Source organism: Patagioenas fasciata, chromosome 6 (assembly GCF_037038585.1).
Source record: "Patagioenas fasciata isolate bPatFas1 chromosome 6, bPatFas1.hap1, whole genome shotgun sequence".
Classification (NCBI taxonomy): Eukaryota; Metazoa; Chordata; class Aves; order Columbiformes; family Columbidae; genus Patagioenas; species Patagioenas fasciata.
The window spans coordinates 27,229,594-27,257,443 of record NC_092525.1 but is presented as its reverse complement, the minus strand read 5'-3'; the positions used below and the strand labels follow the sequence as shown (position 1 = coordinate 27,257,443).

The 27,850-nt window shown below is 37.9% G+C and overlaps 1 protein-coding gene across 3 annotated transcripts; it reads left to right on the top strand.

Moving 5' to 3' along the window:
- The first annotated feature begins 40 nt into the window (after positions 1 to 40).
- Positions 41 to 27,191, top strand: EEIG2 (EEIG family member 2). 3 transcript variants are annotated; one of them, XM_065842138.2, is made up of 11 exons: positions 41 to 391; positions 14,131 to 14,251; positions 14,878 to 14,907; positions 15,417 to 15,533; positions 16,750 to 16,796; positions 20,717 to 20,823; positions 21,668 to 21,763; positions 22,312 to 22,498; positions 22,590 to 22,717; positions 23,116 to 23,182; positions 24,726 to 27,191. In XM_065842138.2, the coding sequence occupies exons 1-11, from the start codon at positions 153 to 155 to the stop codon at positions 24,766 to 24,768; spliced, it is 1,182 nt and encodes a 393-aa protein (XP_065698210.1). In that variant the 5' UTR covers positions 41 to 152; the 3' UTR covers positions 24,769 to 27,191. The 3 variants fall into 3 exon arrangements, with proteins under 3 accessions (XP_065698210.1, XP_065698212.1, XP_065698209.1); XM_065842140.2 differs by having other exon boundaries at positions 23,113 to 23,182; positions 24,731 to 27,191; XM_065842137.2 differs by having other exon boundaries at positions 43 to 391; positions 23,113 to 23,182.
- The last annotated feature ends 659 nt before the right edge of the window (positions 27,192 to 27,850 follow it).

Here is a 27,850-nt window from a genome sequence, read left to right as displayed (position 1 = left end):
TTGGCGGCCGCGGGCGGAGCGGAGGCGGGCGGGTTTGAAAGGGAGGTGCCGGCTGCCATGTAAGCGCTGGCCGGGCGGCGCCGCGGGCAGGAGCAGAGCTGGGAGCAGTTAGCTCTCCGGGCCGGCCTGGCGGTGCCGCCCTCGCTGAGGGGATGGGAGCGGAGCGGGGCGGCCGGCGCGGAGCGGAGCTGCCGCGCGGCGCTGAGCGGACGGGGGGGCGGCCGCCGGGGAGCCCCCGGCCCATGGCCTTCATCATGATGAAGAAGAAGAAGTTCAAGTTCCGCGTGGAGCTGGAGCTGGACGAGCTCTCCTCCGTGCCCTTCGTCAACGGCATCCTCTTCTGCAAGGTGCGGCTGCTGGACGGGGGCAGCTTCAGCGGGGAGTCCTCCCGGTAGGTGTCACCGAGGCTCGCAAGGCGAGCGGTTGAGGGGCGGCAGTCCCAGCCGGGCCGCGGCCGCCCCTTTCCGACGGGCTCCGCTCAGCCCGCACCCCGCAGAGCCGCGTCCCCCCGGGAGCCCGGGCGGCCGCTCCTCCCGCATGGGGCAAAGCCGGGGGAGGGAGCGGTTGCGCCGCGACTCCGCGCACCAGCGGCAGCCCCGGGGCTCCTGGTGGCTTGGGTCCCCAGCTGGGGCAGCGGGAAGGGGAGCGGGCGCTCACAGCTCCGGGGGCACGGCAGCTTAGCAGCAGGCAGGCTGCCTGGTTGCTCGTCCCGTCCGCGCCACCAGCACCAGCAGAACAGATGTGGGAGCGCCTGCAGGCTCCTCGTCTGCGTGGCTGCTCGCTGCTTGAAGTCGTAACACTTTAAAATACGGGAAATGAATCTGTGAGTGGAGGAGGGTTGTCCTAAAGAAACCGGTCGCTTGTGCCATAACGTCCTGAGCTGTAAAGCTGATTGTGCGGTAACAGGAGGGGAAGAAATTTCTTGCCGCCAACTTTGAGTTCGGAGCTGTCCCCTGTCAATGTGAGCTGTGCGACCTTGGTGTTTTATTCTGTTGGCCACTGGATCTCTGTATTTCGTTCAGTGGATATTTACACAAAGAGTTAACATAAATAGCTTGATGGAAAGCTCCTCTCATTTCGTGTAGGTATTCAGGTCATACATGTTACTTTGTTCATGCTTAATTCTGCAGCACAAGTGCGGCAGTAAACAGATGTCTTTTTATCTTTTTTTTTTTTTTCCTTCTTATTTTGTCCCTCAGCAGTAGAGCTGTCATATGCTGTGACAGTGGCTTTCCAATCCGCTGGTAGTGATGGGTAAACACAGTGCAAGCGGGTTAATTTTTTCCAGGTGCCAGGCAGAGGCAGAACCTTGTCAATAGGAGGGTTGTGCTGTGGCTTCAGGTCCGGGGAGGAGGAAACTACCTTCCCATTACACTTGTTCACGTTGTATAGGTTATAATATTACTTTAATGTTATTATGAAAAGGATTTACTGAAAAATGTCTTGTAGAATGCTGGAAGCAGACAGAAATCAGTAACAAATCATGAATATTTAGTTATTTTCTTATTAAAATACTGCTGTTACAGAGCTTGCTTAATTATCTGCTTTTGCTTCTGCAACTAGAATTCATCAAGGACAATAACAAGCATAAAAATGGAACTTTGGCCTAAAACATCCTCATTTACCCATTCTGTTATACTAGCATGTATGACTGAAAACTATTTTTTCTTCTGTACAGGGTCTTCAATTCATCACTTTCCTGCCCACATTTCCTGTCTCTTCAATGCTTTACTTGTGACCAACTTCTTCAGGAGTCATAGATGATGATAATCATGATTTTAGGCACTAATGTGCCATTACTGTCCTAATGCAGCCCATACTGCCTTGAAGTCATTTTCACAGGCTGACAGGTCATAGTATTTTAAATGAGTTATTTCAGCTGAGCTGATGTTTTTGATACATTAGTGTGATCTTAGCCTTTTTTTGCCTTGCCTGTTTACAAAACTAAAAATAAAAGCTTGAAAGCATACATGCATATCTTTATGAATGTGAACAGTGTATTAGAGTGAAATATGACTGACAGGAGGTAGTATGTGTATGTAGGGAGTGTCAGCAGAAGTGTGATGATGTAAAAAACTGTGTTGAAAGTATTGTGCTGGAGTCAAAGAGGCTTCTGCTTTCTTTTTTGGAGAGTATGGCTTAAAAATAAGAAGAGCAGTAAAACATATGCTGGTATGTCAGAGTCCTTGTGACTGTAACTGAGTCCATTCCTGCTGGACTGAGAAGTGTTGAGATATGCTGATAGGAAGGTAAAGAATTCCTCTGCAGCGATCCTTCAGTGCCAATTTAGGGAGTGCCTTTGCTCTTGGCTTAAGAATTAACAGATGGACTTTTCACAGTGGTGATTCAGCAAAGGTCTGAATAAATAAGGATGAAATTAAGCTAACATTAGAGTGGCAGGATTTCAAAACTCATCAGTTGTGAACTTTTTTTTAATGGCCATCATCTTCTAGTTGCAGGCATTTATCAGTTTCAGTGTGAGCTGGCAGTCTTATCCTTAAAGTAGTGATCTTTTTAGTGTTATTGAAGAAGACTGAAGAATTCCATTGTGTTTCAGAGGGTAATAAACAAACTCATTTCAGATAATGTATAATACATGGAGATACATAAATAGCAACCATATTAATTTTTTTACACATTACTATGGGGTTTTTTTTGTTTGTATGTTGTTTTTTAAAACTCCAGTTTGTGAACTTGTATTTGAAACTTCCCTATGTATATTTGTGAATATTTACTTTAGAAAAAAATTCTGAATATTATAACGCTAAATGCTTAATTACCTGACAAAATATTCAGCTTTTTAAAGTAGTCTCATACTGTCAAAGGGCATTGAGCAGCCAGGTAGTAGTAGCAGCATTTAAACCTGTGGGGAATGTTTGAGTGTGTGTGCAAGAACAGGACCCTGGAATTCTAGGGAGAATTCCAGGGGTTATAAGCTTTGACTCTACAACATGGGAAACCTTTAAAGAAGTTGCAGAAGGGGGGAAGGTTTTGTTTGAGTATTTTAGTAAATTGCCAACCAGCAATACAGTGTAATTCTTGCCCTCCCCTTTTTGAAATTGCTTTCTATATGACTTCTGGATCTCTACAACAGTATTTTTAGATTTTGTAACAAAGGGTGGATTTTCAGCAAATGGACCGTGGATGCATGCAGTTATGCTAACAAACCTCATTTTCTTTTATAAAACTTCCTAGCTTGAGCCTGGCTTCTTATGTGGAAAGGCATCTTGCTACAGTTCTAATTTCCCTGGGTCACTGACACTAGATAGCTCTCCCTGAAACTGGATACACTAGAACAGGATATTTGTGCAGATTCCAGGATACTATGTATCTATACACTGCCTGGTAGTAAAATACTGTGCATATAATGTCTATTGTACCATGAAAGGACGGAAGATTATTCTAGGGCAGAAATTACATCTATTAATATATTGAACAGAAAAATACTATTCTAAGTTACAGTCTTGACTAAATACCAAGCATATTTATACAAAGCTACTCTAATTTGGACATAAAGCCACTGAAAGTACAGGTTGTCTGCAACTGCCCTCATTCTAGCAGACTGAAGAAATAATTGATGGGCCCCAAGAATAGATAACTGCTCATAGGCTGAGTTGTTGCTCAACCAGCAGCAAAAGAACAGATGGGATATGAGGAAATCAAAGAAATTTTGGAAAATATCTTCTTTCTTGAGGATGTACTTTCAACACTGGACTGTATAGGTTTAGGTTAGAGTAGCTGTAAGCCTGGTAGTTACATTTTTAGCCCGATTTCCACTCACACTCAAGGGAAGGACTTACTGGCTGTTGTGTTCTTATGACTGCAGTCTTCAGTTCGGTCATATCCCCCTGCCTTTGAGATCTGATTTCTGACACTTCAGGCTGCTCATGTTTCTCTCTTCTTTCACAAAACAACATTCAAAACTAAGAAGCTGGCTGTCATCGGTATCTGTGTGACAGAATAGGAGCAGCTGAGAACTACAACTTTTTCATCAAAACATCTTATTCCCCAACAGATGCTAGGGAAGCTTTTTTTTAATGTACAGGAGGCTCTTGAGTCCTGAGAGGCAGTCTCAGAGCTCTGACATGACTAGCATGAATATATTCTTATTTTTGAGGGATACAGGCTAGAGTATGGAATTATCTTCTGCAGAAATTGATTTCTTATCATCCAGATAAGCACTTCTTACTTCTAGTTATGCTTGGCTACTTCTTCTCGGCTGCCTGAAACTACATTTATTTTTTGCGACTCCGGCAAGTACATTTTCTGCCTGACCAAACTCTTCTAATTGCTTTTAACCATTGTTTTCTGTGTTGCTGCTATTGCATTTGAAAGGGAAAATTGACAGTAACACAGCTTAACCAGCTTTCTGTTTTTAAACAAAAGCACTTGTTAGAAAAAACATACCTGTCACATGGAAGTACTGTTCCTATCACTCTCATCTTCCTGTGTGATGTATGAATCCTGTTGACAGTCTTCAGAGCTGGCAATGGATGATGCCACTTCTAATAGTTTTTCAGCTGTAATCAAATTTGCAGTTGGATGAACTGAAACAAAGTAAGTTGTAAGATGCTGAGAGGAAAATTGGTAGAGAGATAAAAATCCTGCCTTGCAATTTTGTAGCTGCACTTTTCAGCACTTAGTGGTTTCTCAGCTGTGAGAGTGTTGGTCAAGCATCTTACACGCCTTGTCCCCTGTAGAGACGAAGATGTAAGAAGGAAAAGTTCTCAACACAAATTATAACTTTTAAAATGTAGCTTCTTTGTACCTCTTCAGCCTTTCATTAACAGTTACAATAAAATGTGTGTAGTCAACAGTTTGAGAAAAGAGGTTTGAGGAAGGTAACATGATGTACAAGGACTGGACAAGAAACAAAATGTTTGTACAGACTGCATTTTTGCATGGGATGTAGCTGGTTATTACAGATACAAAAAGGGCTTGTCCTTGTGAGACTTTTGTTACTGTAACTGTAAGTACTGGTAAGAGATACAACGTTCCTGAAAAGAGATGCATGACAGGCATCTGTCAAAGAAGAGGGTGTGGAAGGAGGGAAAAGCTTTTATGCTTGATGTGTCTGGTTTGTGCAGAAGAAAAGGCACTTCAGTTTAAAAGAGCTGGTGGTGATGTTCTTGTGTTGTTCATTTTCCCTCTGACCCCAGCACAGTACATGGAGCATAGTATTTCGTTGCCATGAGCTTGCTATTTGCAAGCAGCATGGCACCTGATTGCCTTCATATTTTAAAGACTACTTCTATTCATGGAATAATGTAGGGTAGAGGGGAGTGCTAGAGATCACAGAGTCCAAGTTCCTGCTCAAAGCAAGGCTAACTTAAATCAGGAAACTCAGAGCTTTGTCCTGTCAACTTTAGAAGATCTGTAAGAATGGGGATTCCATTCTTTGTAGACAACCTGCCCCTCTGCTTCATCACTTTTATTGTGAACTTTTTTTTCCCCTTATTTTATTGGAATTTCTTTTGTTACTGCCTCTTTCCACTTCTCTGTTCCCCATTAAGAAACATCTGGCTCCATCTTCTCTCTAACTCAATAGAGATGGCTGAATATGACAATTACATCTTCCTTCATCTCTTCTTCAGATTGTAAAAATGCCATGTTCCAAACTTCTCCCATCAGGTGCTTCATCCTCCTCATCTTTGACTCCAGACCCTCATCTCACAGCCCCTGGACTTGCTTTGGTTTATCAGTGTCTTTCTTCTACTGTGAGGCTCCCGAAACCAGATGCAAGGCTGCAAGTAGAGTATCACAAATGTTCAACAGAGGGGAACAATCACTTCCTTTGAACTGCTGGCTGTACTCTTGCTACTGCAGTTTGCCCTTCATGGAGCCGATTACCTTTTTGGTCTCTGCATTTGCCTGTAACCAGCAGTTTTTCATAAGTAATGGTATTCCAAGGCAGCTGTTTCAATGTGATGATTTTTATAGGAAATACTTGACATGAAATGTTGCTGGTTCAAGATGTAACCTGTTTATTATGAGTAAAAACATGTGCAATAGAAAATTACTGCTCTATAAAAGTTTTGTGTGTACTAACAGCAAATTAAGTGGGGAGTTGTATACTGTAAACAAGTGGAGCTCTTCCTGCAGAGCCAGCTGTTTGCTGGTCTGCTTAGTGCTGAAATTTGTGAAACATTTGAGCTCTGTTTGTAAATGTCTGGTTTTGTTCATTTTTTTGCAATGCTTAGGAAAAAAATGTTTTGTTGGAGAGAATATATCTTATATAACTCTGGCACAGAGAAAACACAGAATATTAAAGGAAAAGTAAACTGTATTTCTTCCTGAATATAAGAAATAAATGGAAGCTTCACATAAGTTTACTACTAGAGTGTGAACTTTGGAGTTGATGCTCTGATCTCTAACTTCAAGAGATGCATCTTTCTATATGAAGACTAAATTTAGCATTCTGGTTATCAAATAACAATTTAAGGTATAGCTTGGTATTTGAAAAGTTATATTGAATGTTTTTTGCTCCTTTGTAGCTCAATGTTCTTTAAAGATAATGATGCTGGAATTGCTGCATATATGGGCAGCATGTATGTGTATTAAATGCATAGAATACATTTGAATGAAACTGGTACTGGTACTAGATCTTTTATTTGCCTTAAAATCCCTGTGCTAATTTTATATTTGTCCATGTGTTTGGTTTTACTTCCATCATCAACTCAGCAGTAAAGACCTTTGATTTAATTTAAAAGTGAAGGATCTCTTTGTTGTGTGATCTTGTTTATATTTTTGATTGTGCATACAGTAGAGATATTAAAAGAAAAGGCAGGAGTAAACCATATTGTTCGACATTTCAGCTGTGTGAATCTAAACCAAACAAGAAGACAACACTTCTGTGTAGTAAGAGTAGTTTTATTCTGAGGATCCTAACACTTCACAAATACCAACCTATCTGGCAGATCCTGGGAGACTGAATAGCAGTGCACAATGTTTTGCTTGAAAGTGGACTGATAAGACAGGAGCTCAGTTGCTCTGGGAGCCTGCTGTATGGGTATCTGTAGCTTTCACTCAATGGTGAGACTGCACAAATTTGAAATAATGTAGATTTTTGGTAAGAGGGGTGCAAGAGGGTGTTTTCTTGCATGTCAAACCGTTATGTGTTTCCTAGTATAAATGAGAACTCTATATCCAACAACGTCTTCCTAATCCTAAAGATAGCCTAGGAAAGGTCAAATCTTGCTGTAAAGTACCTGAACCAATGAGGGCACTGAAAGTGTGGTTGATAAACTGCTAGATTATAGGCTAATGCCTTAATTCCTGTCTCTTGGGTGGGATCATGGCATTTGTCATTCTTTGTTAGGTGCTCTGGTGTTCTGCAGAAGAAAGATGTTTGGATTTATTTATTTATATATATATATATATATAAATATATCTAAGAATGGGATATTGTTCCCATTTTAAAATGCTGTTTTCTGTGCTAAAAGTGACTGTGTTATTTCAATCTACTAAATGCTGTATTTGTATAAGTAGTACAGAGCTAACTGTACTGAGTTTATTCAGCCAAGGGCCGATCAAAGGAAGCTGTTAGAGTAGGTGAGAAGTTCATGTGCACACCCAGAAACGAGTACAGAAAAAATGCAAAGGAGGGTGGGGGAGCTAAAATAATATCCTGCCCCAGCTACTCCAAGGCCTGTCCCAGGAGCCACTGGCCCATCAAAGGCCCCATTTATACAGGTCCAAGGACAGAGAGGCAGATAGGGAAATGAAATTATGGACTTGGTGGAGGGGACACCCTGTCTCGGCCTGTGCCAGGGCTGTGTCCAGGGAGCCCCAGCCCCATTGTCCAGGCAGAAAACCCATTGTGTTGTGCTAACACCAAAGCACCTTTCGGACTGAGGGGAGTTGCTGCATAGCGCTGTGAGACACATGATGGGACGCAGGGGAAGCAGCTTATTATGGAATGTCAGGAGAGGAACTAAAGGAAGAAGAATTTAGGTCATTTGGGGAGGAGCAAATGTGGGGAAAATAGAGAGGTAAGGTGATCAGTGGGCCAGTTAGGTGAGAATAGCTTGCTAGTTTGTATATTTGTCTGGCCATGCCCTGTTTCTAATCAGTGCAGTCTGTTGTCTCTTCATCTCAAAGTACCTTCTAACTCCTTCCTGAGTGAAGGGCTCTCTGTTCAGTGTGTATCGGGTGTGGGGGGCTGAGTGCCAGCAGCTGGAGTCAAGACTCTGCATCAGAGGGCCCAGGTGCCTGTGGCCAGCAACAGGAGAGACATGAGTGAATGGACTTAAGTGCCAGCCACAGGAGTGGTCCTGTGGGTCACAGGGGCCCGTGTGTCCCTTGTGTCAGTGACTGAAGTGAGAGTCTTGGTGCCAGCAGCTGGCCTGGAATAGTGGGACAGATCACCTGTGTTACACATATGTGGGTCTTTCTAGCAAACCCTGTCCTGTTCCACCAGAGCAGGGAGCAGGCTGAAGCTGCTGGTGCCGTCTCTGTGGGTGCTCTCTGTGTTTGTGACCTGCGTGTAGGTGCTTACCGGGAGCATGTCTTCACCCTCGCAATGCGCTGGATGTGGGGAGTGGAGCTGCAGCAGTCTCAATTCTCTTGCATTGTCTCATCAACACGATATACTTTTCCCTGAGAAAAAGCAAGAAAAACTTGGCCAATATTGGAAAAGCTGCAGTTGCTCAGAGAGAATTCTTCTAAAGGCATTTTATTCACTGTATTTTGGATTCTAAGAAACTGGCCTCAATAATTCTTAGAAGTCCAAAGCAACTCTCCTATCAAACTACCAGTTCTAAAAAACAATTTTAACAATAATATTCTCATTTACTTCATGAAGTGAAATAGCTATTTTTTTCAAGGTATTTATAGTGTGTAGGCAACTCATGTTCTGTACAAAAGCTGTAAGATGTCTAAGCAAACACCCCTTTCCTTAACATAAAGAAGCATACTGACCCAATTGATTCCAACGGTATTGCTAGAAGTAGTTTCATGTGAAAGTAGTCTGACATAAAGACTGAATGGCATCTTAAAACAAATGCTCCCAATTTTTTGTTTCTTTGATCAAGGAGTCTAAAATAATTGCAGTAGAAAAAGAATCTCTTTAACATAATCACCTCCATATGGCTAAATGTTATACTTGGCTGTCTAGAATAATTCAGACAAAAACCTGAAGAAACATTTTCCTAACTAATGAAACACAGTATTTTGGTAAATGCCCATAAAGAGTTTCAGTTTCTTTATTTCTAAGCCTCTCTTGTTAAAGCTTTTCTATTTGGTGAGAAGGGGTTTTTCACATGACATTTAAGGTCCTTAAAAAGTGATTTTTGTGTTTGTGGCTATTTGCTGAAACAAGTCATTAGTCATATATTTTATTCATGTGGAAATGAACAACCAATCTGGTGGTCAAAAAAAATCCCATCACTTTTTAACAAATTAGGATGAGAAGTTGGTTGGATTAGGATTTCTTTCTTTTGTGTTGGTTTTTGTGTTTTCTCTTTTGTGGAAGAGAAAAAACCAAGACTTTTCATCATTCTAAACTGCAGTTATGTACAGCACATAAAATGCATCCAGAAAAAGACTTGTCTACACCTGAATTCTTGCATTTGAAATTTAGTCCATGTGAAATTGTTTCTCTAGAGAAACAATGCTTATTTGTTGAACTGCTAGTAACTTAACCTATGCTTTGGAAGCAATTATCTCAAAATATCTATCCAATTTATTCGTAGTTAGGTCTTACAGGATTAGTGAAGTTACACCAAAGCATGACAACTTAGTATGTATTTGAATGCATCTTAGTAACTAAGATGTATTTTGATTCATAAAACAACTGGTTTTGCTTTGCATGTGGTAAAGTGACTGTGAGGCTCAGAGGAAGCTGACTCATAACGGAAAGCTTTCTCCAGCCTGCCCTGTAGCGTCGGCCCAATTGCCAAGAAGTTATCTGGGTTCATTTCCATAGTAACCAATCAATAAAACTGTTTATTTTCTAAAGGTCTGGCACTTGAATTAAGAATCTTAAAATATTAGACATTATTCTCAATTAAAAGTTAAGTGTTCTGATTATTTGACTTTTTTTCTGCATGAGAGGAATAACTTGTTGGTGCTTTTCTTCACACAAAAATTACCTTCATGAAAATGTGATAATTTTTTTCTTTATATAATGGAATTAGAAGAACTTTTCCGGGGGGCAAGGGGTCTGGTTGGGGTCTTTTTGCACACTGTGTATGAATGTTCCAAATATATTGATTTTTTTTAAAAACAGTTTGACAATATGCCAGTGAAAGAAACTAACAATAGTTTTTTGAGGTCCTTATGAGGAGGAAGGGGTATTCCTGGTTTTACCTGATTTTATTTTTACGATAATTAGAGCATCAATATGTATAACTGAGGCACTCTTACTGTAACTTTTAATCTCTTGTTTGTAAGAGAACTTAAAAACCTGATTGTCCTATTCAATGTCTATTAAATTACCTGCCTGAATAAATCCTGACCTGTGTTATGAGTGGACTGCGTCTTCCAAAAATGTAGTGGTTTTGTGCTGTCTTCCTTATTTGAAAAATTATATACCTATAGTAGTATTTGTATGTTGAAATAAATTCACGATGCTTAAAGGTTTTAAGGACACTTACATTTACCAAGCAGATGTTACTTACACCTATCTTGTATTTACAAACAAAAATACTACATTTAATGTTCACTAAATTATATTTTACTATAATGTTAGTGCTCTCTGGAATACTATATAACTGTACAATGTAAAGCGGCTTTGACTGTAGCTTGCTGTAGAGGTGGAAAGCTGTTCTGAAAAGCAGAAACATAATCTGAACCATTATACTGAGTTGCACAAAGATTTCAGTACATGATTTTGACCTTATAAGTTTACAGAAACATCTAGAAAATCAAAGGCATTATTTGTAGGAAAAAGTGTTGTTAATAACTGGAAATATGACATGTAAAAACACTACAAGAACTTGCTGAAATGAAGAAGAGGAGAAGTGATTCTGTTACTGGTCGTCCCAATGGTATCCTGGGTGATAAGTGATGGGTGTAAGGGTGGTGACAACTGTCCTAATTGTGTGATGAGCAGATGCTATGGGAGGGGATTTTCTGAGCTTTATGGATGACAAGTGACCGCTTTCAGTCTTGTAGCATTGTCTTATAGCCTTATAACAAATAGCAGAAAATCTATATTGCTTTTACTTTCCAAAAGGACGCTTGAGACTGGATTGTTTTGCAGATATTTTTGGATGCACAGTAATGTGCAAATGCTCCCTGTGGATTCATGGCATAGCTGATATGCCTTGATCTGGGTCTAAAGATAAAGCTTAAGGCAAAGAATTGTTAAGAGTTCTTGCTCTTTCAAACTTAATAAAGGTTTGTATAATTGCATGCATTTTAGTATTGATACATATTTCTGATAACATTTAATTTCAGTAACTCTTTCTAGTAAAAGAGAGAGCTGGCTACAACAATCACTTTGTTTAGGTGACAGCATTTTTAATTATCCCCTTAATATAGAAGGTTTTTAATTACAATGGTATGTTCAAGTCTATTGTCTTTAAGTATCAATGCACGCCAGTTGCTTCTGGTGCTCCCAAGAGGACGTTAGCATTGTTTCCTAAGAGCTTTTAGCATTCTCAGTCTATCCTGATAGAACTGTTGACAGAAGGCTCAGAGTACTACAGTGTATTTAGTAACTTAAGATAGTGACAAAATAGTCCTTCTCTATTTGAATAAATAATCTGTAGCTAGTAAAACTGATTTTGATGGGGTGGTGTTTTTAAGAGAAAAGAGGACCTGCTATTCTTTAATTTTTAGGATAAGCTCAAAAGGTTACTTAGAGAAAAAATAACTGAAAACCAATTCATTTCTAAGTTACTGGACCACTGTGATGCGCAGAAAAAGAGCATTCTCAGAAGTTACGTTATCTTTAAGCGCAGCATATGAAACCTACAAATATGCAGGCCCCAGATACCTAGGAACTGGATAGCTGTGTTCTGCTCAATAGTGGACATCTAGTCAACTATTTCCTTTGCATGAGAGTTGAGCAACTATCACATAAGTGCTACAATAGATGTTCCCAAGCCTTCTACATATCACAAATGCTAGCAGTTATCAAATATCCCTTTAAGGTTGTATTTTACTTGATGACTTCTTTCTTAAGCCTGTTTCCAGTAGAAGATGAAGCTATTAGTAATTTGCCTTTTTTGAATTCAGGTTCTATTTCGGATTTAAATAACTAATACACTGGCAGTTTTGGATATTTTTTTTCCAAAGCACAGGAAAGTTTACAATGTAAAACATAACGGATAAAACACAACGGGTGGGTAGCTAGTGGTGTACAGAGCCTGTTCCTTTTAGGTCACATGCTTGAATATGACTCAGTGTTGTATCATCAGAATCCGTTAGTCTGCGATCATTAAACTGACTCATTTCAGGCAGGCTAGTTTATTCCTACCTTAGCAAGTTTTGGTGCCAGTGAGCACTGTTGCTTGCAGTCTGACCAGCACAGCAAAAAGAGCTTTTGTGGGAGCCTTGAGATTCATCATTTCTCCACAGGTGATGAACTCTGACTCCAACTTCTGTGGAACCACAGAATTCTACCTCTGTTACAGATGTCAGACTGGATCTTCACTAATAAGCTGCTGCAAGAAGCTAATAAGAAAAACATGGGAATGTATGTATTAGAAAAAATGGAAGAGAAAGAAAAGGACAACATTAATATGTGAAGACTGCACTTGAAGCATTAGAGTGGCAGAAAAAATTAGCACAGTTTCTCCACAGTTCCAAGTTAAGAAACGTGAGACTAGAAAAGAGCTTTTGATCATTGAGGAGGGTCCCTCAGAATCACAGTCCTTATGTTGCCTGTTATTGACAAACTAGCCAACCTTGTCTTTAATCACAGAATGTTAGGGATTGGAAGGGACCTCAAAAGATCACCTAGCCCAATCCCCCTGCCAGAGCAGGAACACCTAGATGAGGCTACACAGGAATGTGTCCAGAGTAGGAGACTCCACAACGCCCCTGGGCAGCCTGTTCCAGTGTTCTGTTACCCTCACTGAGAAGAAATTTCTTCTCATATTTAAGTGGAACCTCTTGTGTTCCAGTTTGAAGCCATTATACCTTGTCTTACCATTGGTTGTCACTGAGAAGAGCCTGGCTCCATCCTCATGACACTCACCCCTTGTATAGTTATAAACATTAATGAGTTCAGTAAGATCTTAATTACAGTAAGATTTTTTTGCTCCTATTTTTCTTACTTGAAGGCTGCTCTAAAAATGTGCTCTGTGGCTTGAGACCTTGTAATTTTCACTTTTAAATTGATTACGCCTTATTTTGGTCCTAACCACTTGTCATTTGACTTAAAGCTATTTGGTCTCTAAAGTGTTTGAATCACTAGTGTATTTTTATCATATGTAATCTTTTCTTATAAGATACAGGAGTTTTCTATTTGTCTTTCCTGTACCTGTTCATTTTTGAGTCTTTTTCAACCAGAGTTACCCAAATAGAATGTGTTCCGTTTGAGCCTTATATAGTGACATTAATATAGCTGAAAGCATCCTACATTTTGCTTTTTTCTCAGCTGCATCAAACTGTCAGGTTGTAACCCTCCTGTGATGAACAAATCCATTCTGATATGTCATCTTCTTTTGCTCTCAAATGGCAAGCTCCCAGCAAGTAGCTGAAATTCTTGTTTGCCCCAAATGCATTATTTTAGATCTGGTTATTGTACATCATCTCCTTTGTACTTTCCTGGGCCTCAAATTTATCTGCTTGTATGATGCTCCCTTTCTCTGTATGGAAAAACTGCTTCTCAGAGACGGAATCTTGAGCACATTCCAAAGCTCAGCAGCTTGGAAGGCAGTGCCTGCCTGGCAGCTAATGTTCAGGAAGACTTCACGCTCCTGAGGCAAACTGGAGAAATCACTTGGCTGTTGAATCTTTCTGTAGGTCTAATACTGTGTTCCATGTTTGAAATAAGTTATTGGTCTTGCCACACAAAGAGAAGAACGAAGAAGAGTTATTCAGGCCGTGGATCAGGTTTTGCATGAAGGTTTGCACTCTACAAACACTGGTTCTGCTGTTTGTATCTTGAGCTTCCCTATTGTTTCTTATGGTCCTGATGTATATGCAACTGATACCAAGCACGCTCTCTGTTTGCAGGGAGGTGGTACAGGCAAACTGTGTCCGCTGGAAGAAAAAGTTCTTATTTATGTGTAAAATCAGTGCCAGTGCCACAACAGGGATTCTGGATCCTTGCGTTTGCAGGGTGTCTGTACGGAAGGTAAGTAGCTCTTTTCCTTTCTCTGTTTTCACTGCTCTTTCTTTACCTGTTTTGGTTTAATTTTTAAATGTCTGATAAATTTCATACACGAAATTTTAGCTGCAATCATGTCAGATATTCTAGTCAAAATTTCCTAGTAATTTTCTTAATTATCTCTAATTCATGGGTTTTTATGTTCTTATTAAAAAGTACACTTATTCCAGCAGGACGACAAAGTAATCACTCAGTCTTTGTGAAGTCACCCCTGATAGATACTTCTAGCAAGCAGCAGTAAACTTTGAAGCCTTGAACTGTGCTAAGTATCAGAATTTTGTGTACAGCACTTGCTGCCCTTGGGGCAAGACTCTGCAAGAGCCAAATGCTGGTTGGCATGGGGCACTCACATTTCCTCGCCCCGCCAAGATGACAGTCTTCTGCTGGCCTGCACTGATGGCAGTATCAATAACAGGTTCTAAATGACAACAGTACAGCCTAGCAAATGTGTGTTGAGCTATTTTAAAACAAATATTAGTATTTGCTTTTCTAAAAAAACACAAACAAACAAACAAAAAAAACCCAAATCAAACAAAAAATCCCCAGTCAGTATCTTTAAGGGCTAATGACATGTCTTTTTTCTTTTTCTCTAGGAGTTAAAAGGGGGAAAGGCATATGCAAAGGTAAATTGAGGTGTATCTAATTTTGCCTACAAATTGGCTTTTCTTTCTTGACATTTTATGCCCTTTTAAAGTAATTCCAGAATAGTACTCTAATATCCATTATTTCATTATGCGCATTATAGAGACACAGTGGTTTGGAACTCTTGATTAGTGTGTTTAGTGGGTATAATATTACACCACCAGAATGTGTTCTTCTCTTTCAATTTAGTATGTTGAAAGGGTTGATAAAAGTAAACCCTCCTCTGTGTGTTTAATTTTAAAAATAAAGAAAATACTCCTTGTTCCTTATCTCTTGAGACTTAAATTTTTAACTGAAAATAGAGCTATCCTGAATTTGATGCTCCAAAGTTTGTTTTCTGCTTTTGGGCCTCTCCCTGCAATGGGCATCCTCTTGTTCATATTTGTGAGTAACTGCTGTTGAATGGCACACTCATGGCACACTCTGCATGTAGCAAGTACCTTCATTAAGTAATATGCTTACTACTAACTTTGTTATTTTCTCTTAACAGTTGGGATTTGCAGATCTAAATCTATCAGAGTTTGCTGGATCGGGAAATACCACTCGTCGCTGCTTACTGGAAGGTTATGATACCAAAAATACAAGACAGGATAACTCCATTCTCAAAGTAAAGTAATTTCTCGCCTTTATCATGCTTAAGTTAATAAAGCAGAGAACAAGTGGTATTATTAAGCACTTCATGAAATTTAAAACATATTTGCTGAACCTCTTTCTAGAAGGAAAACTATTTAAAGTGAAAGCATCAGCACTGTTTAGTGAGGATCATTAAAATCCATTCAGTCAAAACCAGAGTTTCTGCTATTCTTTGCAATGGAGCTGGCTAGCTGTAAAAGAAAAGCTTTCAAAAGGTATTGCTATTCCAACAGGAATAGAAAAATGGGATGGGGAAATACAATAAAGTCATTAACACGTTCATATAAATGTAGCAATTACGTGTTTAAGACTCGACAACTTCTTGTGCAGTTTTTCTAAGAGTGAACCTCCTAATTGGCTTATTTCTGCATAAGTCAGCTTCAACACCTTATGACTCCCAGAACTTGTCCTTTTCTATTTGATAGTAATCAATGTAACAATTGGTGAGCATTGCTGAAGAAACTCACTCTGCTGTTGTCTTTCATTAGTCCAGGGAGTTTAAAAAACTGAATAAACTGCATTAGCCTGAAAATAATTACATACAGAATGTTACAAGTAAATTAAAAAAAAATTCTTTTCCTACCACAACACTAGGACTAATTTCTCATACCATTGAGTATACCATCTAAGCACGTACTTTGTTTTTTTTAAGACAGTCATAGACTTTTTCCAGAAAACTTCTAATTGATGGCTTTGACCCAGCTAATGAGCCTTCTCAACGCATTGTTGTCCTATGGCATTATTTATCTTTTGTGGTTTTACTCTTTCCGATGTTAGTACAACCAGTTCTCGTATGCTAGCAGTTTGTTAAACACTCTCAGCAAAGAACATATTTCAGCACCCACTGTTTTAAACAATATTCTGTTTGCTCATTAACCTTTTGGATTTCCTGTCTATTTTTCCCCTGAAGCTATCTTAACTACTAATGATTCAAAGATTCTTCTTGATCTGAGTATCTTTTGCAGAATCTTGTACATGCAAGTGTTACTTCAAATGCTATTTTGTTTTGATTGCATGTATACTAAGAAAATGTTTTTTGCATAAGTGTGTTTATTTGCATATGTAATTATGTCATTTTATTTTACTTTAATGTAAGATTTGTGGCAGGTATAACTTAGTAACATGACTATGTATCACAGACCAAGTCCATTTTTTTCTCTTACGGAGGGTTTTGTTTTCTTAATGTGTAGGTTTTGATCAACATGCAGCTAATGTCTGGCGATCCATGCTTTAAAATGTAAGTTTATAAAATACCTGTGTGAGATAGTGTTTTGGTCACGCATTCTTTGTTCAGAATTATACTTCCAATTTGCATTTATAAATCAGTCCAATCTGGCAAAAAACTTAAATTTAAAGAAAAAAAAAAAGGCACAAAAATGAGATGATAGCTGAATAACGGCTAACACGGTAAAAATACCAGTATAAGTATTATAGGTCTCCTTGCTGGTTAAATAGTATATTTTCAAGCAAAGAATACTAGCCTGTACACCTGTAATTAAAACAAACAAACAAACCCAAACTCATTCACCAAAACAAATAAACAAGAAAACCCCAACAATCAAAACAACCTCACCAAACCCCCCTAAAACTCTATTACCACTTAAGAGAAACTGTTCTTGCAGCAAGCTTATATAAATATGGGGTGATCTGACTAATACTTGTGTTTGGGAAAATGTGCTGTTACACCTTCTATGCACAAGTCCCAAATGACTGTAAAATATTTATTAAAAAAACCCCAGAAATTTGATATGACTTAGTACAAGAGAAAGCACTTACAGATATTTAATTAGCAAAGACATTATGCAACTTAGTAAAAGATGCAAGAGGTAACATCTGGAAGAATACACCGCTATATTTTCAGGATCCTTTTATCTCATTGCCCTTAATTCGTAGTTAAGGAAATGTCACAGTTTTGCTAGAGCATGTTAGCTTCCATAACTCACCACAGCACAGAAAGATCACACATGCTAGGGAAAAACCTAGTCACGAGTAAGATGACATTGTTGCTGTCTTTCTAGACTAATAAGACATCTTGGTATGAGGCACCCCGGTTGAACTGGAACAGTGCAATTGGCAAGCTTCCTAATTCCAGAGACCAGAACTACCTTCCTAAGCATGACTTCATTATCCTGATCAGTAGGAAGTGAAGAACTCTTACATATCATTTGTATTACAAAAGAGATTTTATAATAACCTAAACATTAATTTCAAGAAGAGGCTTAGAGATATGTATAGAATCTGCTTCCATGAATGCAGTGTGGAATATTCCTCAGTGCTTGCCAAGACTCTTAATGCCACTGTTTTTCTACAATTTAGAATGCTGGTAGACTGGGTTGTTCAAAGAATATGTACTTTTCAGTTTAATGTTAATGTTTTGTAATTCTACATGACAATAGGTTGTAATTTTGTCTAGATCAGGTTTAAGCTAACTTAGTTGTATTTTACTTGTCACAAGATGTTTGTGGTATGGGTTGATGAAATACTTCCTTCAAAATACACTTGATCCCTTAAGTTCTGGTTTAACTCAAATTCTTCAGTTTACTTCCTTGACCACATTGTTACAACTAAACTAGTAGGAGACAGAATCAAAATGAGAGGATATATTTTTCTTCCCAGCAAATGCAATTAAGCTGTGGAACTCCTTGCTACTACACATTGTGAATACTAAAAGCTCAAGAAAGAATTAAGACACAGTCCTGAATTTAAAAAAAAAAAAAAAAATTTGAGGGCTATTAAGTCTAAAACATCTTATGAGGCTCAAGAAATACCTAAGGTACAGATGAGGAAATGCTGGAAGAATATTTGGGAGATACATTATTAGGTGTGCCATATTCTCTTAGCACCTTCTTGCTGCTGACAGAAACAGCATGCCAGGCTAGAGAGGCCTTTGCTCTGAGACAGCATACTTGTTCTCATGTCAGCCTTTTCAAAAACAATCGAAGGCGGAGTTCCAAGTATTGCACATAACTTTAAAAGAAAAAAATGAGTTTAAGGAAAACAATCTGGAAAAAATTGCTAGCTTCACCCTTGTTATGTCAATCTTGACCTTTTGTGTAACTTTTACTTCAGTATGGATTAGGGGTTTTGTTCAAAATACTCTCATAAACTGAATTTAAACTCATCATTTATCAGATTAATGTAGACAATCAATGTCCCTCTGAATAATCCAATTAAAAGGGCTAATAATCTTATACAGGCTTCATCTGTAGCAGTAATCAGATATGAAGTCTTTCTTAAGTGAAAAAGATTGTGTTTAAAGTGAAACGAGCCTGCAGCTTCAAGAAAAGCAGCATGATCTCCTAACTCAGTCTGAGGTGCAAGTTACTTCATGTAACTCACGATTTGTAGGTTTTATTAGGACAATGGAGAACTGTTTTCTGTAGCAACTAGAGACTTTGTGCATTGCTGCTGTGGCTGTATCCTTACCTTACCTTACTGAGATCTGAGAATGTTGCCTGCACCGGTCTAGCTCAGGTGATTCACTGCAGGAACTCTTCAATGTCCCCTTGCACCACTAAAGATCCTTTCTCATGTCTTCTTCTAACCTTCAATAAGAAGAATAGAACACTGTGAAATCTCATCTTGTGCATACTGAACAAATTGTAAGAGGGTATTATCTGAATTTGTTTGATTGGGCAAAGCTCTTCTGTATCCCTAGTTATTTAGCACTTTTTGAGTCAGACCTATTAACAAATACTTCATTGATACTGATAAACAATTTATCAATTATTAGTTTTAAACCAATGTATTTCTGGTCTTTACTGACTGGTACCAAAGTAGTTGAAATCAGCACCTAAATAGTATTCTGGGTCCCGAGGAAAAAATCTCCAACTGAAATTATTCAGACTTGGCATTTTCTTCCAAACTGATGATATAACCATTTCCTGGAACATTAACCTTCAATGCAAACAGAACAAACATCTAATCCAGATGTTCTTTATAGAAGGAAAAATAAACAATTTCACAATCTGAAAACAGCTACATATTTTACAGAGAAGCCTAGAAGGCTTGATGTTTGATCTGGGGTTACAGCCCTGAAAGCATTCAGCTTTTGCTTTTGAAATATGTTAGGCAATTAAGTCACACAAGCATTATATTTCCAGAAGTGCTTTTTCTGTTTCTTTCTTTACTTTCAAATGTAACATCAGAGGGGAAATGCTACTGTAGATAGAGGCAGTGACTCTGAATATGTCAAATCTAAAAATGTCAACAAATATCCATTTGTATGCAGACCAACAGTCTCTTCCCAAAGTCACTAACAACAAAGCGTTATAAAAACCTGTAGGTAACATCTTGAAACGTATTTTAGCTGTATTTGCTTGCAAGAGAAGATTACTTCCACTTTGTCATCTTATTAGTTCTTTTGCACTAGCAAAGCACAAACTTAGATGTTTATTGATTTTAACAAAATATCCTTTTGGGTCTTGGTATAAACTGAAACAAGCATTTAAGCTTTATCAAAAGCTTTTAAAATATTGAACCAAATCTAAATTATGTCATACACGATGCTTTTTTTAATTTGTAGAAGGTAGAATTTAAAGGGGAATAGATGGAGATGGTAACACAGGCCCCTCTGTTAGGAGTGAGAGGGTTATCAGCCCAGAACCTCCTCACATATTTTTAATGGAGATGAAACAGCCAGGAGCACATCACAGTGCACAAGCCAAGTTGGCCAACTGTTGTTGTCTGGGTTTGGGATTTTTTAACTTACCATCTTGCCACATGTTCCATGAAGTACTGTACTATACACATCCATAGCATGTAAATTATTTTGTGATTCATGTGCTTAAATAAAATAATTAAGACCTTCAAAATAAACACATATCACTCCCCCAATCATCAAAAAAGGAAAAGCCTTTCCAAGGGTCCCCAGAAGCCTGAAGACTGAGGGCTGAGCAGGTGGATTCTGTAAAATGTCCTGAAGCTCAATAGCAAAAGGTTGGGGCTGGGCGAGGGGGAGGTTTGTGTTGTTTGTTTGGTTTTTCGTTTGTTTGTTTTAACAGTGGGTTAGGCCGTATGTTTTCAGAAAAAAAGTTGCAAGCCTATTAACTTGAAGCACAGTATGAATTATGCTAGCCTACTTGAAAAGTCTGTGTTGATCAATTTGGAGGGATTACAGCAAAAGCGCAGCAAATCTTAACCACCTTCTTCTTGCAGGCCGCCTTCCACGGCAATGTCGATTGCAATTCCTGGGGAATCAGAATCTTTGCATGAAGACAGGAAAGGTGGAGAAAACTTAAAAGTGGTACATTTGGGCATAGCAGGTATAAGATAATGCTCTTAGTTTCTCACTTCTTTTATAACTGGCTTCATAGCTTCAAGATGTACAAATACTTCAGATCTTTGACACATAAAGAAACCTTTGGTTATGTGTGGAGACACACTCCCCCAGGTAACATCAGTGGAATCACTCTTTTTTACTTTTGTAAACAGTCTATTTAATGGAAAGAAAGAACAGAAATCAGACTGATATCCTGCCTTATTTTTAACATTTAAAATGTTTTCTTTTCTGTGTGACACATTTCTTGATTTGCTTTGGATTTGTGTTTTGAGTGAACATTTAATTTGGCCCTTCATTTTCAACTTATGAATCACAGGGATAGGCATAGCCGCGTAAATTTTGAGTGGTAAAAATCTGAAGTATTGTTTAAAATGTAAGTAGTTACTCTGAAATTCAGAGTATTAGAAAAAAATGCTATTAAAACATTTTATTACAGGTTGGAATTTGGGGTGGTTTTTGTTGTTTGTTTTGTTTTGGTTTTTTAACAAGTTTCAGGTACTTACACAGCTTATTAATTTTTCACCCTAAACACAGTTTAACTTGTCTTAACCACAATTACTTTTTCAGCCAGAAAAAAAAACCTAGCACACCATTCTACTCTGGTACTATGGAAAGCATGCTGATGATTATTTTACTTTTTAAGGAACCCATACTTGTTAACATACATGGTATTTTTGGTGCACTTGAATCTTCAAAGGGTTTGTAGAAAACCAGTGTCAAGTCCCTAAGCCCTCTGGGAAATCTGACATTTGAGTCTAATCAAGATTACAGGTAAAGTAATAACAAAACTGGCTTTAGCAGCAGTATCTGACTTGGATGTGTTGCAGATGTCTCATCGAAGAGTGCCTCAGTCCCAGACAACCTTGGTGCATGTGGACATTCCAGAACATCAAGCTATGCAAGTCAGCAGTCAAAATTGTCAGGTAGCTGTTAACAATTTTGTTATGAATTGTTTGGGTTTATTTACTTTCACAGTTTTAGACTGTAGAAAGAAGTATACTCATTAAAAAAAGAGTTTGAAGTTGAAAGCTTTTATCCTAGGAGTTTCAAGTGTGGGGAGGGTAACATTGTTTTCCCCTTGAAAGCACGATAAATTATCTGTTCAGATGTGAGACAGCTTTTTCCCTTAGCTCCTTCCAATGAACTTATCTGAATGACATTTTACCTCTTCCATGTGTAAAAACAAGTAACTTACAAATGGAGGCTTAGATCTAACAGCTGAAGGAGAAGTAATGACACCAAGTCATTGTATTTGTTAGAAAGCAAGAGTTGTTTAGAACAAAAAGAAAGCTGCATGTGCTGGAATCTAAAACCCAAAGTTCCCTAGTTGATAAATGCACATACATTCATCAGGGTTTTGAAGTTTCTTTATAAGAAGACAAACACAAATTCCACTTTCAGGATGGTAAAATACAATGGCTTTGGCTGTCAACAAGATAGCTAACATAGCTCTCCTGCACTCTCCCAACAGGATATAGCACATGTCACTCCAGGTCATCCAGTTTGTCTGAGCTCTGCCACAGGAGAAACCTCTCAGTGGGCAGCACCTCCACAGGAATTGGGAGTATTCTAGAGCCATGTGAAGAGGCGGAGCCAAAAGTAACTGAAGCCAATATTGATACATCTGTTAAAGATGCACCATCAGAAAAGCTCTGCCGGTACACTTAACTTTGAAAGCCTTACCTAGCAGAACTATAACATAATTTACTATATTGCTTCTAAGAGCTATAAACATATTTATTTTTGCAGACATCCTGTAAAGCAAGACTCTGTGGAGTCACAGCTGAAGAGGGTGGATGCTACCAGAGTTGATGCTGATGATATAGTTGAAAAAATACTCCAGAGTCAAGACTTCAGTTTAGACTCAAGTGCAGAAGGTATGGAGATAAACAAAGCAGTTTAGGGAAAACTGATGCATGTCGCAGGCCTTAGGAAAATCCACCTTTTTCATAGCTCCTGTTGCTTGTAATCATAAGGACTGTACATATGGATCCCTACATTTTCTGTTTCATCCTGTCTCTCAGAAGTTGAAAAGACTTGCTTGACTCTGGTAACTTCCCCAGAGAATTATTTTAAGCCTGAAAAGGGCAGGGGAAAACCTCTGAGGAAGGTAGTTCCTCCAACCTATGCCATGTGAAGTTTTGTTCTTCATTAGTTAAAAACGTTGGCATCTGAAAGTATCAGTTACAAAACTTGGATATTTAAAATGACTTAGTTTTAGCTAGGGCATTATTAAAGGAAGATTACATATGTTAATTCCCTTGCTTTTTAGAAGAAGGTTTAAGATTATTTGTGGGACCTGGTGGAAGCACTTCTTTTGGAAGCCATCATTTACCTAACAGGTATGTAGCCTGAACAACAAACAATCCATAAACAAAAATGCATCTTATACAGCAAGTATTCTGTACATACATTCTCGATCTTTATATCTTTCTCTTCTGTATCATTTTAAGGCACCAAAAGAACTAGACTGTAAGATTTTAAAACAAAATGTGTAGGTTAGTTTCAAAATAAAACTGATGTGTCAGCCATAAGAATTATAACTTTCAGAAAGTCTCAGTTCCAGAGTTTTCAGATATGAGCAGTGTTTCAGTGGGGACACAGGAAACAGGCACCAGTTTGAAGTCTTAGCTCTACAAATTTACCAGGTTACTCTCTGGAGCTGGAAGAAAGTTTTTACACATCCACCTCTACAGTATCAAACTTTTATGTCTTCCTGCTAACAAACCTAATTTTCCTTCAGTTTGGCACACAGCTCCTTCTGTTTCCGTATGCTACACTAGTCCTGTTTCAATGGCGTGTTCCTCTTTCAACTCCTGTGGTCCTAAACTCTCTCCTTTGATAATCTCCTTCAGATTATCTTCTTGTAGTTGTTTTAGAAGCAGGGAGATTTTTTTTTCTTCTCTAAACCCTCTTCAAATACTCCGTTCTATGACTTGACCTGAAGGTATTAGTCTTCTCAGCTGAAAAAACATTAAAAACAGGTAATATGCTCTAATACTATGGTTCTGCCCTCCAGAGTAACTCTTAAGATTTTTCTTTATCACACAAAATTAACCTGGCATCAGTATTTCAGCAAGTACTTCTGGAATTAGGTATAAAGGCAGCTGATAATATGCTGAAGGTTATAGAACAAATACATTTTACAAAGCAAGCAATACTGGTGGTTAAAAGATAATTCATTGGCTTACTTGCAAACTGGGTACACTAATTTCTATCTAGGATAACATGTATGGTTACAGAGCACACCACAGTAGTCTATAGAGATCTGTCCTAATTCAGTTACCAGAACAGTCCAAGCAGAATTTTATACTAAGGCAGAGCTCTGCCCTATTAATTTTTGACATAGTACTGCAATTTGCCATGTGAAACAACCCACTATGCTCTGTCATGTGGGGCATAAGACAGTTTTGTAACTGCATTTACAATTCAGTGTGAACAAAACACTGAAAGATGTTTTTCTTGTATCTTAATGTAAGAAGATATACTATTTTAAGAGACATTTGCCTCTTTACGTATAAATGTATATAAAAAGTATTAGCTGTATATGATATGGTTTGGGTGGGAGGGGTACCCAAAAATAATGTTTAAGGAACTATAGAGAAGTCCAACAGTAACTTCCTTTTCAGTAACATTATTTAGCATTCTTCATTTTGACTGTAGTATAACACAAAATGCTTTAATGCATTAAACTATTGGTAACTCAGTGGCACGGTAGTCATGCATATTTTCTACACTTCACATTTAGCTGTTCTGCTATGAGCTATTGTGGTTTTTTGAGGCAGTTAGTTGGGTTTTTTTTTAATGAGTAAACTTGCTGATCTGTGCTGCTTGCTATTTAGGTTACATTTAAGTTGAACTAACTTCTTTCAAACATTCTTTCAGAGCAGGATCTGGAGCATATGAACAGGTAGTGATAAAACGCTAGACTAGAATGACAAGATGACAACGTGGAGCTCTGGCGTTGATACTTCTGGTTTTGTTTGCTCTGTTGCAAGAGTTGTGAAAGGCAAAATGAACTCAATGTGATTTTTTTTTTAAAGTAATGAAATGCCTCTTGCTCTTAGAGCTTCACCTTCTGTGGTATGACGGCAATGTTTAGCTATGTATACCTTGTGCGAGCTCTTGGGCTGCGTTTGTAAGCTCTACTTCCTGTTAGTGGAATTACTTGCTTTTTAAGTAATTGCTTTTCTGGAAGCATGATTAACTGAAGGCCACTTCAGTATTTTACACAGGTGATCACTTGTGGTGAAGAACCTGAAGAAATTAATTACTCAATTTGATCCTCCCTGCCATTTTAGTCTTAGAGAAGCTAATTACTTCTGCTAAGTCAAAATTAATATCAAGTTAAAATTAAGGCCTCCACAAAACAGCTCAGCTATGTTTTAACATAAAACCTTGTCTTAAGAGCACTAAGCATAACTTAATTGTAATCATGAACAGCAGAGGTGAACTTCACATGTATTAAAAACCAACAAACAAAGCCCCACTACATAGATCTAAACCAGTCAGTAATCAGTTGTGTTAATGGTAAATGAAGTCTAGCGGCTTAAATGCATCAAATGTGACATCTGTTTTCAGGCAAGTGACAAAAGAAGTGGGATCACCCGTCAAAATACTAAATCACGGTAGTGTGTTATCAGGAAAGCCAGCTTGATTGTTTTATCTGGAGTCCAAAAGCTGCTTCCACAGAAACTAAGTTCAATAATGCACGAACCTTTTGATTCAATGGGATGGTACTGTTTACAAACCTGCTCAGTAGTTTACTGCCACTTACAACTTTTTATTGTGGCTTAATCCTTCACAGTTATGGAGTGCTTTGCTTGTATTTCAAACTTGCCTTGCAAGACTGGGGAGGTACAGGGAGATTTAACTTTTTATTAAGCAACTTAAGCTTTAAAACTAGGTAAACATCTATACTATCATTAATATAACTTATTAAGAGAAGCACTTTATTGTAGATATAGTTGGGTTTTGCACTCTGAAAAAGTCTTACTGTGCAGTAGATTTGTTGAACGCTTCTTCCTTCACTATCTGTCCACTCTTATATTGAGGTCAATGTACTGTATTTAAATTTGCACAAACAGTGATTTGCCTGACAGGCAAGAAGGATGAAAGATCTCTTAACATTTTCATCAATTTTTTTAAAAGGGATGTGTTAGGTGACACAGTTCTAATTCCATCTTGGCTCTGCTGTATTTAATTGTAAACTAAAATGACCTTGATTTGGTTATGATTAGTTGTATTGTTTATCAGTAAGTCTTGGATTAAAGAAAAACAAATACTGTGGCCATTTTTGAAAGCTCTCAATGCTTCAAGTTCTGCTTAGAGTGATGTTTGACATCCTTTTATTGAAGTAGAAGTAGGCTGCATTTAACAGGTTAAATTAGGAAAAGCGGGATTTGTTTTCCATAAATCTATAGTAATTAAAATGATTTTTATTTGTGTTTTTTAAGGAAACTTAAGATTTTAAAACTTGAGTACTGTTACTGACTATGATTAATATGAGCTATTTCTAGTTATGCTACTTAAACACTTTTATTTCCTACTGTTAATTATAATCTCTTTGAAGTGTTTTAATGGTTAAATAATTGACACAAAGATTATATTTTAGCTACTGTCAATAGAAGTGTGGTATTATCCATTTCTGTCTTCCACAGGAATTTAAACAGAAACTACGTAACTGCTAGTATACAACAACATGATAGTTTCCTTTCCTGTTATATAACTAATTTGTACCAAAAAAATCCTACTGCAAGCCAAAAGATGCATGAAATTTGAATAAATTAAGTTGCTTTCAGTACTCCTTAACACGGCTACACTTGTTGACAAATCTACTAAAACCAGTAGTAGTTGGTAGTTCACTAGGAAAAACAGCCACAGCTTGAGGAAAACAGACTTAAAAAAAAAAAAAAAACATTTTACAGCTACTTGCGTAATTCTTAAGGGAATTTCCACAGTCCAGATGTGTATTCAGTGTTAGGAGACACAGCTAACTGCCGTAGATTAGATATCCTGTTTACTAGAAACCAATTATTTTATTGCCTGAGAAGATATTTTAACTACGAGGGACGTTTACATGGAAATAAAGCTTTTAATAAAATGGTATTCTAGTAATTTATTGTTCTCACTTTGAGTTACAACTCTTAAGTGATTCTCTAATTATGCATATTTTAAGTGGAACATAACCTTCATATTTAGATGTAGCATTTTATTTTTGTAAACTGTGTTGTAAGAATACTGGAGACTCTCATATAGTAAACTGTTTGAGATGTGTTGGTTGGGTTTTTTTTGACTGTATTTAAATGCAAATGTCTCAGACATTCAATAAACTCACGTCTTCAGCTTGGAGTATGTTGCTGCAATTTTTAATGCAGAAATTACAAACTTTACTGGAAGTTTGTGTCCATTTCAGTTTCTCTGCTACTCTTCAGACTTTATCTCTCCAGCTTATTAAATTTCATCGCTGGTCCATAAAGTATTTAATGGAACCGTTACTAGTACATAGTTTATCTGTCTCCTGGAGAGGAAAACTAATATGTCAGTCTTATACAAATGAAAATGAATTTTAAAGTATGAGGCATATTGGTAGGTTAATTTTTAAGCAGGCTCCACAATTAGCAGTAAATGGGGAAAGTGAAGGCACTGTGCATAGTGCCTCCTCACCTTGCAAATGACAAAATTACCACTACTTAAACTTTTCATGCAGTTTGTATAACTTTGCATATTACCTTCTTATTTTTATAATGAAACTACTTGTGGTATGTATTTAATCTCTCATCAATACACTCAAAATAATCAAGCTTTTTGGTTTGAAGTAAGCATCTGTTCTTACATAAAAACAACTAGATTGGTGAAAATTGCAACTAATTATAGTACAAACTATTTGGCACTCAGATCAGTTCAGTAATCAATTAACTGTATAGTAAGGATTAAGTATCTGTACTAGGTACCAGTCTCAGCTGTATTTCAAATCAAATAGGAAGAAAATTTTTCCAAATATTCACCAG

What these genes read in the sequence shown, in the direction of transcription:
- EEIG2 (XM_065842137.2), top strand. Translation starts at nt 153, where the DNA reads ATGGGAGCGGAGCGGGGCGGCCGGCGCGGAGCGGAGCTGCCGCGCGGC. An exon ending in GCAGGGTGTCTGTACGGAAG is followed by an intron (nt 14,252 to 14,877) that starts GTAAGTAGCTCT and finishes CTTTTTCTCTAG; the next exon opens with GAGTTAAAAGGGGGAAAGGC. An exon ending in CCATCAGAAAAGCTCTGCCG is followed by an intron (nt 22,499 to 22,589) that starts GTACACTTAACT and finishes TTATTTTTGCAG; the next exon opens with ACATCCTGTAAAGCAAGACT.